This window comes from Equus quagga, chromosome 2, assembly GCF_021613505.1.
Source record: "Equus quagga isolate Etosha38 chromosome 2, UCLA_HA_Equagga_1.0, whole genome shotgun sequence".
Taxonomy (NCBI): Eukaryota; Metazoa; Chordata; class Mammalia; order Perissodactyla; family Equidae; genus Equus; species Equus quagga.
The window spans coordinates 24,705,532-24,716,792 of NC_060268.1; the positions used below are offsets into that span (position 1 = coordinate 24,705,532).

At 57.8% G+C, this 11,261-nt stretch overlaps 2 protein-coding genes across 2 annotated transcripts; one reads left to right on the forward strand and one right to left on the reverse strand.

Annotated features, from left to right (window-relative positions):
- The first annotated feature begins 52 nt into the window (after window positions 1-52).
- On the forward strand, window positions 53-7,804 carry AP1G2 (adaptor related protein complex 1 subunit gamma 2). Its single transcript, XM_046653754.1, has 22 exons — window positions 53-116; window positions 535-739; window positions 1,168-1,292; window positions 1,433-1,574; window positions 1,699-1,795; window positions 1,963-2,039; window positions 2,158-2,253; window positions 2,657-2,737; window positions 3,014-3,112; window positions 3,286-3,341; window positions 3,507-3,620; window positions 3,785-3,925; window positions 4,008-4,062; window positions 4,143-4,265; window positions 4,945-5,034; window positions 5,123-5,250; window positions 5,505-5,609; window positions 5,940-6,063; window positions 6,147-6,282; window positions 6,983-7,146; window positions 7,342-7,440; window positions 7,527-7,804. Exons 2-22 carry the CDS (start codon window positions 536-538, stop codon window positions 7,626-7,628), a joined length of 2,358 nt encoding a protein of 785 aa, XP_046509710.1. The 5' UTR covers window positions 53-116; window position 535; the 3' UTR covers window positions 7,629-7,804.
- Window positions 7,805-7,953: 149 nt separating this feature from the next.
- Window positions 7,954-11,020, reverse strand: THTPA (thiamine triphosphatase). The gene is made up of 3 exons (XM_046653758.1): window positions 10,716-11,020; window positions 9,762-10,313; window positions 7,954-8,640 (listed from the first exon to the last, which is right to left on the reverse strand). The coding sequence occupies exons 2-3, from the start codon at window positions 10,306-10,308 to the stop codon at window positions 8,495-8,497; spliced, it is 693 nt and encodes a 230-aa protein (XP_046509714.1). The 5' UTR covers window positions 10,309-10,313; window positions 10,716-11,020; the 3' UTR covers window positions 7,954-8,494.
- Window positions 11,021-11,261: the final 241 nt, after the last annotated feature.

Consider the following 11,261-nt stretch of genomic DNA (forward strand, 5'->3'; position numbering starts at 1 on the left):
GCGGGTTCCCGTGATGGGGGCGGGGAGAGGGAAGGACCAGACGAAGCACCAAGCCCCGCCCGGCCCTGTACCAGGAAGCGCTGGGGGGAGAGGAACGGAGTTGAGCCAGAAGCCAGGTGAGGCTGGCGTCAGGGATGGCGTCCTGGTTCGGGGAAGCAGAGGCCGCCTGACATGTGCACGCAGGAGGAATCCCGCGGAAGAAATAGCACAGGGCCGTGGAAGGAAAAGAACGGCTAAGCAAGGGATGGGAAACCAGGTGGAGGGCTGAGGGGGAATAGGCGGGGTTCCGGCGCATGCTCACTAGCAAACGGCGCAGGGTGGGGCGGGGACGCATGCGTAATGGAGATCTCTGGCGGCGAGGAGGGGGCGGAGTTTGGAGGCCCACGTGGAGAAAGATAAATGTAGGCTCAGTTTGAGAGCAGGTGTGGGACCCAGGCCCTCAGGATCTTGGCCCAGGGCAAGACTGGGCCGAAAGGCCAGACAGTCCTGGCCTGAGAAAGTTAAAGCCCCCCATTCCCGGGCTCTGCCCCCCAGGATGTTGGTGCCTTCGCTGAAGGTTCAAGATCTAATCGAGGAGATTCGTGGGGCCAAGACCCAGGCCCAGGAGCGAGAGGTGATCCAAAAGGAGTGCGCCCACATCCGGGCCTCCTTCCGCGATGGGGACCCTCTGCACAGGCACCGCCAGCTGGCCAAACTGCTCTACGTCCACATGTTGGGCTACCCCGCCCACTTTGGACAGGTACTGGGCAGGGACGCCTCCCTTCTGAGTTTGATGAGAGAGGCTGGTGGGGCAGCGTCTCGGACCCCTTCACGTATCTGTGCCCCGATTTTTTTTTATTCTACAAAGTTTCTGAACCCTCCAGCGTACACCGCAGACCTCCTTCCCCATTACAATCCCTGTTGGTCATCAACTGGACTGAACCCTTCATGCTCTGACCAGCCTCATCCAGGGCACTTCCTCCTCTCCTCTCCCATCCTCCTCCACTCCTATTGTCTTTAAACTACCCACTAACTCTGAATCTCCTAAGCCTCTCCTCTTGTTCAAGGGAGGGGGATGGGATATGGTGCCCTTATAAGTTCATGTGGCATTAAGAAGGAAGATAGAAAGGGATGTTAGTGCCTCCGATTTCACCCCTGCCCCTTCCTGGTCTGCCCCCTTCCCTATAGATGGAGTGCCTGAAACTGATCGCCTCCCCCAGATTCACAGACAAGAGGGTGGGCTACCTGGGGGCCATGCTTCTGCTGGATGAGCGGCAGGATGCCCACCTGCTCATTACCAACAGCATCAAGAAGTGAGAGGGCTCTGGGAAGCACTTGGAATCAGGGAGATGGGAGATGGGGGAACTGGGAAATACCAGGGGCTGCCTGCTGTAGGTTCTGTGAAAGACTGGATTTCCCCAAGGCTTGATGGACCGTCCTTCCCACTCTGCAGTGACCTGAGCCAGGGGACTCAGGCAGTGCAAGGCCTGGCCTTGTGCACTCTGAGCACCATGGGCTCTGCTGAGATGTGCCGGGATCTGGCCACTGAGGTGGAGAAACTGCTTTTGCAGCCCAGCCCCTATGTGCGCAAGAAGGTGAGATGGTAGGGCTCCAGGCACTTGCCCCTCCAGAAACTGTCCTGTGTTTGCCATGTGGTAGAAGTTGGGGGGATCCATCTTGGGAGCCCTCTGCCCTCTCTGAGCCCCCTGACCTCTGCAGGCTGTCCTGACTGCAGTGCACATGATCCGGAAGGTCCCTGAGCTCTCCACCGTCTTCCTCCCACCCTGTGCCCAACTGCTTCATGAACGCCACCATGGTAAGGCCACAGGGCTCCCCATCCCCTGCCTCAGCTCTGTCTACAGACAAGTGAAAAATGGGACGGGAACACCAGCTCATAGGAGAAGGCTAGGACGTGCATACACATGCACACAGTAGACTCTCCTGTGCCCCTGGCCCACCATTCGCTTCCCCCACCTCACCCAGGCATCCTGCTGGGCACCATCACACTGATCATGGAGCTCTGCGAACGAAGCCCTGCAGCCCTCAAGCACTTTCGAAAGGTGGGCTGGTGAAGAGGCAGGCCCTGGTCCAAGAAGAGAGGGGCAGTGGGGTTGGAATGGGGCTGAAGGATGAGAGGATTCAGAAGGATGCCCAGGTAAGGCTGTGCCCTCCCTCTAGGTGGTGCCCCAGCTGGTGCAGATCCTCCGAACTCTGCTGACGACAGGATACTCCACAGAACACAGCATATCTGGAGTCAGTGACCCCTTCCTGCAGGTGGGCTGACCCTTCCCTGCTGTGTTCCTGGAACAGAGAGCTTTGCCAGAAGCCCATGGCCGGTGGTCACCTCCCCGAGAACACTTTGGCTCAGTCAGTGTCTTGGGAAGGAGGATGGCAGGCACAGGACTGCCCAGGTCATCTCAGGACCAGTGTGGGGAGGGAGACGCCTAGAGGTTAGAAAATCTAGCTTGGTAACAATTTAAAAAAAAGCTTGTCCCCAAATCCCCTGGTGTCACACACCTGTAATCCCCTCCCAGGGCCCAAGGGACCTGTGGAGGTGGGGCAGGGCAGGGAGTCTCTAGGGAACCAGCCAGGTCCCTCACAATGCTCTCCTTAATGGATTTCTCTCCTTAGCCCCATGACTCCTTACCTTACTCCTCAACCTTTAACCCAACTTTAGGTCCAGATACTTCGTCTGCTTCGGATTCTGGGCCGGAACCACGAGGAGAGCAGTGAGACCATGAATGACTTGCTGGCCCAGGTTGGGGGCTGGGGAGGAGGCCCTGGTTAGGTCTGTTGCTCTGTATTCCACCAGCCCCGGGCATCCCTCACATGACCACTGACCATGCAGTGGCCGTATAATCACATCTCCATTTCCATTTGGACTACACGTTCTGTCTCAATGTGGTAGCCCCTGCACAGATTGGGGCTCAGGAACTTTGTTAGATGGTTGAGGGATGACATGTTGGAGACCTCTCAAAGACCTGAAGAGAGGACAAAGTCCCCTATAGATGCATTTTCTCTCCCATCCACTCAGGTGGCCACTAACACAGACACCAGCCGCAATGCGGGCAACGCAGTCCTGTTTGAGACAGTGCTCACCATCCTGGACATCCGCTCTGCAGCTGGCCTGCGGGTATAATCCCATAGCCTCTTCCCCCCGTAGCCTCACCCACCAGCCCAGTCAGGCAGACAGGTCCTGTGCACTGGTTTCTCCTCCCCACCCCATCATCCTGTACCATGCAGTGCCCACTCCTGAATGAACAGGTTGCTCCTTCCCTGACAGTCCCCAACCTCCACCTCCCGTAGGTTCTAGCTGTCAACATTCTTGGCCGCTTTCTGCTCAACAGTGACAAGAACATTAGGTAATAGTCCCAGGTGTCTGGCTGGGCTGTGCCACTGAGCCCCTGGCTCTCTGCCCTCCTCCCAATGTCCCAATACACCTGCCTCTTCTCCCAATACCCAGGGCAGGATTTGTGGGGAGAGGGTTGATAGCCATGGCATGATAGGGCCTCTCCCACTCTGGCAAGGTACGTAGCCCTGACGTCATTGCTGCGGCTGGTGCAGTCTGATCACAGTGCTGTGCAGCGGCACCGGCCCACCGTGGTGGAATGTCTGCAGGAACCTGACACCTCCCTCAGCAGGTGAGCAGGACAGAGGAACGACAGGGCAGGGCAGAGGGCCCGGCACCTGGGGCCAAGACCCAGGCCAGCCCAAAGCAGCTGGAGTCAGGGGCTGAGGCAACAGGTACCTGGGAAAGGGGAAAGCCTGAGGCATGTCGGGAGATGACATGTCTTTGTCCTACCAGGCGGGCCCTGGAGCTGAGCCTGGCTCTGGTGAACAGCTCCAACGTGCGAGCCATGACACAGGAGCTGCAGGGCTTTCTGCAGTCTTGCCCCACTGATCTGCGGGCCGACTGTGCCTCAGGCATCCTGCTGGCTGCAGAGAGGTGAGGTGACAGGTGCCCAGAAGACAAAGAGGGTGGAATCTGGGAAGGGTCAGCACCAGGACTGATGAGCCACGTCCCCTAGGTATGCCCCAACCAAGCGGTGGCACATAGACACCATCCTGCGCGTGCTGACAACGGTGAGGCAGGGGCTGGTCTGAAAGCCGGGCGGGAGCGGCGGGGTTCACCACGCTGACCTGGCCCCTTTCACCCCCTCCAGGCAGGCGCCCATGTGCGGGATGACGCGGTGGCCAACCTGACCCAGCTGATTGGAGGGGCCCAGGAGCTACACGCCTACTCTGTGCGCCGCCTCTACTGCGCCCTGGCAGAAGATATCTCCCAGGTACCACTCCTACCACCCAGGCCCAGGGCCACCCAACCCTCCCAGCCCTGACTGGGCCACCTGCTCCCTACACCTGGTTCCCAGCTGTTCTTCCCTGGAGGTCACAACTATCTCCTTAGTGGAGGGACACTCAGAGACAGAGCCCTGGTTTTAGTTAGAACACCCGGGCTTCTGTCCTGGCTCTGGTTCCCATTGAACTTTCTTTATGCTCAGCGCACTCAGCTTTCTACCCTGCCTACCTCCGGGAGCTGTCTTGAGGATCAAATGAGATGGATGAAAGCTCTTTCTGCATGTATGAGGTTTTATTATTACCTGGAATGCTGAGTGAAGTAACACATGCCAGCCAGTGTCTATAGCCTCCTCTCCGTATTACCTCAGTAGGGTGGGCGGAAACCGCCACCCTTTCCTCGGGGGAGAAACCCTCTCACTTCACCCTCCCTGCACCCCTTGTGGTCAGGCCATGTAGTTCTGCCACTTGGCCACCAGAGAGCAGAGGAAGCCCAGGAGCCAGGACAGAGCCTGGGCACAAACTAACATTAACTGCTCCTGTGCCAAGGCCCTTCCCTTTCCCTACCCTTGCAAAATCCATCATCTCTGCACCGCCTAAAGGGATATCACAGGGTCTGGAGGTGAGGAGGGGACCCAGACCCTGGTCCAGCATGTTTCTCATCCCCTGCAGCAACCGCTGGTGCAAGTGGCAGCCTGGTGCATCGGGGAATACGGGGACCTCCTGCTGGAAGGGAGCTGTGAGGAGATCGAGCCCCTTCAGGTGAAGCCTGCTTTGGGAGGACACTGAGGAGGGTCTTGGCAGGGGAGGCAGGGCTGGCCCCAGGGTCACTACCTGTGTCCTCCTGAAGGTGGAGGAAGAGGAGGTGTTGGCACTGCTGGAGAGGGTGCTGCAGTCCCATATGTCCCTGCCGGCCACCCGAGGATACGCCCTCACAGCCCTCATGAAGCTCAGCACCCGGCTCCGTGGGGACAACAAGTAAGAAGGGGCCCCGGCCCCTCCCGGAGATCCTCTTCTTGGTGCCTCCAGTGAGAGATGTCCCTATGCTGTGCCCACCAGTTTCTGAGTTTCTCTCCCGGCACACACCCCCAACCCCCCAAGCCTCAGGTTCTTCCTTTTGAGCTAAGTATCGTGGGGCCTGTTCCATGGGGCCTCTCCCTTCCCCACCACCTCCTGGCGTTAAAGGGCGGGGCAGACGGCCGTTCCCACTCACACACCACCCTGTGGCCCAGCCGAATCCGCCAGGTGGTGTCCATCTACGGGAGCTGCCTGGACGTGGAGCTGCAGCAGCGTGCTGTGGAGTATGACACGCTCTTCCGGAAGTACGACCACATGAGGTGCGATGGGTACTCTACTGCAGCCCAGGACCCAGCCCCCTGCCCTCTCCCCAAAGCCCCTGCCTGGGTACAAGGGTCTCGTCCTCACCTGGGTCCTTCCTCATCTACACTCAGAGCCTCCCACCCACAATTCACTGAAGCTAAGCTGGCTTCCAACCCTCTTTGCTCATCTGAAAACCAGCAACATTGCACCATCTTTGAAAATCATAGGGTCGCTTCCAACGCACCCTGTACCTAGGGCTCTCCGTGTTCTTACCCCTCCTCCCACATGCCTCTTATGAGAAGCCCAGGGTCCACCCAGAGGGACACACCTGCATTCCATCCTTTCAGGGCTGCCATCCTGGAAAAGATGCCTCTTGTGGAGCGAGGTGGCCCTCAGGTTGATGAGGAAGCAAAGGAAAGCAAAGAAGAAGCCCGGCTTTTGGAAGCAGCCCCTGTCCCCACAGAGCCCCAGGTGGGGAGGCCAGAGGCCCTGGGAGGACGAGGACTTGGTCAGGTCTCTATACCCAGCCCTGACCTTGCTGCCCTCTCCTCCAGGCCTCAAAGCTCTTGGATCTGTTAGATCTCCTGGATGGCCCCTCTGAGGATGCCCAGCATCCACGCCCTCTGGACCCCTCCCCAGGAGGTGCCCTGGTACACCTCCTCGACCTTCCCTGTGCTCCTCCACCAGCCGGTAAACCTCAGCCAAGGGGAGATGGGAGGTGTCTTATTAGAGAAGAGGGGTGGAAATGTGCTGTTTCTCCTTCTTAGCCAGGACTGAGGTCCCTATGGCCTCTTCCCTGCTGTGTGCCCCCCATCACATCCCCGTCTTGGTAGGTAAATGGGTTCATTAGCTGGTGCCAGGCCCCTCCTGGACACCCCTCAAGGTCGCCCCTTTGTTCTAGACTTCTTACCTGGCCTGTGGGGCCTGCTTCCTCCCCAGCCCATCTCAGACACTTTCCCACTACCCACCCCACTTCCCCTCTCAGCTCCTGAGACCCCCTCACCTCAAGCCCTTGGCAATCCATGTTCCTTCTACATGGAATGTTATTTCCCAGCACATCAAATGACCAGCTCACTCTCACTCGTCAGGCCTCAGCTGAAATGTCAGGTGCCGGCCCCCACTCCATTCAGTTCACTCCTCCCAGTTCCTCGGGCATAGGTGATTAATTTCATGGCACCCATCACAGTCGGTGGCTATCTTGTTTTTCTTCTTTATTTTTTCTCTCCCCCACTGGACTGTAAGCTCCAGCAGGGACCTCGTCTTGTCCACTTTGTCACTAGCATCTCAGGCAGAGCCCTGCACCCAAATGGGTGCTCACTTCTGTCAAACGAATGGATGAACTCATTGTCTTCAGCCCCTAGGCTGAGTGGCTTCTCTCTCCCTACCCTAGCTCCCATCCCAAATCTCAAAGTGTTTGAGCGTGAAGGACTACAGCTGAGTCTGTCTTTCGTTCGACCCCCTGAAACCCCTGCTTTGCTCTTAATCACTGTCACCGCTACCAACACCTCAGGGGGTGATGTCACCCACTTCATCTGCCAAGCTGCTGTGCCCAAGGTTTGTAAAGGATTCGGAGGTGGCCTGGGCACTCCAGAAGAGGCCACTGAGTAGAGGAGGTGGGTGGGGTAGAGAATGAGGTGAGGAGGGAGCGACGTGCAGGGACAAGCACTCGGGGTTACAGGAGAGGGTTTGGAACTCCTGGGTGTGAAGGGTAGCTGCCTCACTGTGTTCTGCCCAACCTCCTGTGTTCAGAGTTTCCAGCTGCAGCTACAGGCTCCCAGTGGGGACACAGTTCCAGCTCAGGGTGGCCTTCCGATGACCCAGCTCCTCAGAATCCTCAATCCTAACAAGGTGAGCTGCAGGAACCCTGGTGGGTAAGGCCCACGCCTGGGAGAAGTCACCAGTGCTGAGTCTGGTCTCCGCTCTCCTGTTCCTAGGCGCCCCTGCGGCTAAAGCTGCGCCTCACCTACACCCACTTTGGCCAGTCAGTGCAGGAGATCTTCGAGGTGAACAACTTGCCTGTGGAGACGTGGCAGTAACTGAGCCTCCACTCGCAGCCTGAAATCCTCCTGTGTCCCAAACCCGGAGGCCCCCAGCGTCGTGGAGCCTACACCCGTGGGCCGCCAGCAGGTGGTGCTCTGGTCCTGTGCTTGCCATACCTGCCCCTTCCCTCACCAATAAGGAAAGCCCAATAAAGTCTGAGGGGAGAAAGCCATATTTGAGTATATTTGAGGTAGAAAACGTATATGAATAACAGCAAGGCAAGAGCCTTCTTACACAGGAAGTATGTATCTTCCCCTGAGCCTGACGAGCTTGTTTCAACCAAGGGGGGTTTTCTTTCCACCCCTCTCCAGGTAGAGGAGCACATGTGCCCCTAAACTCCACAGGAGGCACTCTGCCCTCTGAGCCAGAGCAGGGCACCGTGGTAAAATCAACCCAGAATTTGTAGATTTCTAACAGGGATTCCCACCCACTTCCCCAACTTGCTGCTCTTCTCCACCCCCCAAGGCAGGGAAATCCCTGCTGCCTTCCTTCATCTCTAACTCAGCTGTAAGGCGGTTTAGGAGCCGCTGGCAGAATCAATGGCATCGACCAAGGGAGGGGGGGGTGGCAAGGGATTTTCCTGTGCTTAACTACTGATCACAGCTAAGTGGAAATCCTATAAACAGGAGCGGAAATCAATGGAGGCTGCTTAGCGGCCAGGGGAGAGGGGCGGCCCACAGATTGCATGTGACGGATGAGGGAGAGGAGGCAGCAGGAGAGCTCCAGAAGGAAGGAGAGCTGAGGGTAGGGGGATGGAACAGGCAGAGCTGGAGAGGGGAGTCACTGTGGGAAGGGAAGCGGCACAGCCCAGGAATGAGCCTGGTAGGCCCCAAGCTCTCTGCCCCATCAAGGAGGTGACACCCTAGCCCAGGCTACTGTCAGGATCTGTAGTCCCAGGTGGCTTGTCTCCGGAGCTGTTGGCTTTGAGCAGGCGCTGATAGTCCTGAGGCCGGAAGTGCTGTAGGTACACGATCAGCTTGGAAGGTGCCGACTCCTGCGCTGGCACACCTACAGGCAGACAGAGAATGAGGAGAACCAGACAGAGCCACATTGCTTTGACTCTGCTCCTGCCCACCCAGCCAGGACCTGACAGCGGTTTCCAAGGCAGCACTGAGATTCTGAACCGCGCCTATCCAGCTTCTGGAAGCCCCCAGCCCACTCCCTTCCTGGCCTGCGGAAGTGGGTCCTAAAAGGGCCATTTCAGACAGAGGGCGGCTGGGAAGCCAAGCATGAGGCTCTTTTCCAGCAAGGAGAAATGGTGGAGGCACTCAGGCGCCATGAAGACAGAGGGTGCCTCAATATCAACTCATTTCAATTATTGCTCCTGTCCCCCAATCAAGATTAAAGCCCATCTAGGCAGGCCAAAGCTCATTAGCTTGGTAATGAAGCACGTGCAGAGAAGCACGGAGAGAAACCAAGGGAGGAGAGAAGCAGCTACAGTCACGGGGTGGGATTCACGCAAAATGCTAGCCTGTCTGTGGCGTGGAGCACGATAAGCCAGTGTCATCTTGTTCGTGGCAGGGAGCATGCTGGGCATATAGCAGGGTACTCAGAGTATGTTTGCTGAGGAGGCGAGAACAGCATTCCAGGGCTGTAAGGCCCCATGGGATGCACAACACCACACTTGTATAGATGAACTGTCTACAAGGGAGCTAAGCCTGGAAAGAAATATCTACCAATGTTTGTCCCGCTGTCTGTCACATGAATACGGTGTTCTTGCTTTCTACTCAAAGCCAACAGGACACATTAAATGAGGATCTAGGTAGTTGTAAACATGAGAGGCTGGGAGATGGGGGAAGGAAGGATGGATTGAAAGACTGAAGCAGAGAACTGACAAATGGAACTGAACAGGCCCTGGAGTGACAAAAGGTATGAAAGCTAAATGAGACAGAACAACTGGAATAGATTAGAGACACATGGAAGGATTAAGTCCAGATTAGACAGCTACTGTGAAAGAGGGAGCTGGATTTGATAGAGCCCTAAGCAAACTGGGTCCTCTAGAAAATTGCTAACAGGACTCCTATTACAGAAATAACCCTACGGCCCTGCCCCACTAATTGGCCCAGCGGGTTCATCCAGAAGAGGAAGGTGGGAAGCAGGGACAGCACAGAAGGGCCTGTCTGCCTCACCGAGCATGCTGCTGAGGCTGTGGATCTTCTCTAGGGCAGCTGGGACTTCAGCCTCCTCGTGCACCAGGGCCTCTACCTCACCCACAGCGTAGCCAAAGTCGGCTGTATCCAGGTCCACCCGGAGCGATGGCTCTTCTTCATCAGCTCCGGACAGCACCAGCTTCCAGGCACTACGCTTAGTCACAAAACTAGCTACTTCCTGCAGCCCCAGTGGGCCCAGCACAGCAGCCACATGTCCAGCCCCCAGGATCTCAGCCCCCAGCACCTCACAGAGCCGGGCCACAACCGCAGGCTCAGCTGTGAGTTCCACATACTCAGTGTGGGGTCCTGAGACATCCGCTGCCCCAGGACACTTGAGTTCCCATCCACTACCCTCTCTCTGTCGTAGCCAGTGGTCTGCCTGCATGAGGCTCAGCTCAGGGGTGTCATAGTAGCTGTCTCGGAAGATGACCCGGTGCTCCAGGGTGCCCCCCAGCTCCTGCAGCCGTTCCTCTGTGCCAGGCCCAGGAACGAACTTCCGCTCCACCTCAATCAAGCCCTGGGCCATTCTACCTGCAATCAGTCAATCAACAAACATTTGCTGAGTTCCCAAAGGTGATCAGCCTTGCAGGGCGACAGCTCAGCAAAGACACCCTTGGAAGAACTTATGAGGCACATGCATTGTCGCAGAGCTCTCTGTTGGGGCTACAGCCCTTTCTCCCTGCCTCCTTGATGGATAGCCCCATCTGTCTCTAATGAAGGCTCTGCCACAGTGACAGGTCTCCAGTTAAATCCCTTCCACTGCTGATGATGTCCTCAATCCAAAGGGCTCCTTATAGAGCAGGCCATGTAGCAGGGTTCCTCCTTTCAATGCTCCCCCTCCACACCTTGCTACCCGGAGGCCAGTGGCTCACTGCCCGGGGTGACCCCGCCCTTCGCCGCCACAGCACGGGCCAGTGGAGCCTCGGGTCTCACCTCAAAGCCCGAGGGTCTCCCTCTCGCGGGACCTGGAGATGGGGGAAGGGAGCCCACGCCACGCCCGCGAGGAATGCCGGGAGCAGTCGCTGGCCCCGACCTCGGTCGGGCTCTCTGCGCACCCGGCCAGTCCCAGCACGAGCGGCCATATTAGGCCCGATGTGGCGGTGCCGAGGGCAGATCGGCCCCGAGAGGCCTGGTAGGTTATAGGGGGCAGCGACCTCCCCGGTAGGCCGGGAGCGAGGCCATCCGCTGTGCTCTGCTCCTCATACCCGACCCCTCCCGACTCCCGGGGTTGGCCCGGGTCTCAGGCCTCAGGCTGAGCCCGGCACCCTGGGGCCCGGGTGCATGATGGGAGATGTAGTTCCAAAGGGAGAATTTGCTTTCTCTCCCCACCTGTCGCTATGGTGACAGGAAAGCTGCGATTAGTGTCTGTGGGACTCTACCTAAAGTTGAAGGGGGTGGCGGGGACAGCCGGGTGGAAGGAGCTAAGGCCCCAGTCCCGTCTCTAGCCCCCTCACTCCGTAGAAAGGTAGGCCTGGAATA

Excerpts from the sequence above, each read along its gene's own strand:
- AP1G2 (XM_046653754.1), top strand. The coding sequence starts at position 536 with ATGTTGGTGCCTTCGCTGAAGGTTCAAGATCTAATCGAGGAGATTCGT. Across the intron at positions 2,254-2,656 it reads TCAGTGACCCCTTCCTGCAG|GTCCAGATACTTCGTCTGCT; the intron begins GTGGGCTGACCC and ends ACCCAACTTTAG. Across the intron at positions 6,283-6,982 it reads CTGTGCTCCTCCACCAGCCG|CTCCCATCCCAAATCTCAAA; the intron begins GTAAACCTCAGC and ends TCCCTACCCTAG.
- THTPA (XM_046653758.1), bottom strand. The coding sequence starts at position 10,308 with ATGGCCCAGGGCTTGATTGAGGTGGAGCGGAAGTTCGTTCCTGGGCCT. Across the intron at positions 8,641-9,761 it reads CAGCCTCAGCAGCATGCTCG|GTGTGCCAGCGCAGGAGTCG; the intron begins GTGAGGCAGACA and ends GTCTGCCTGTAG.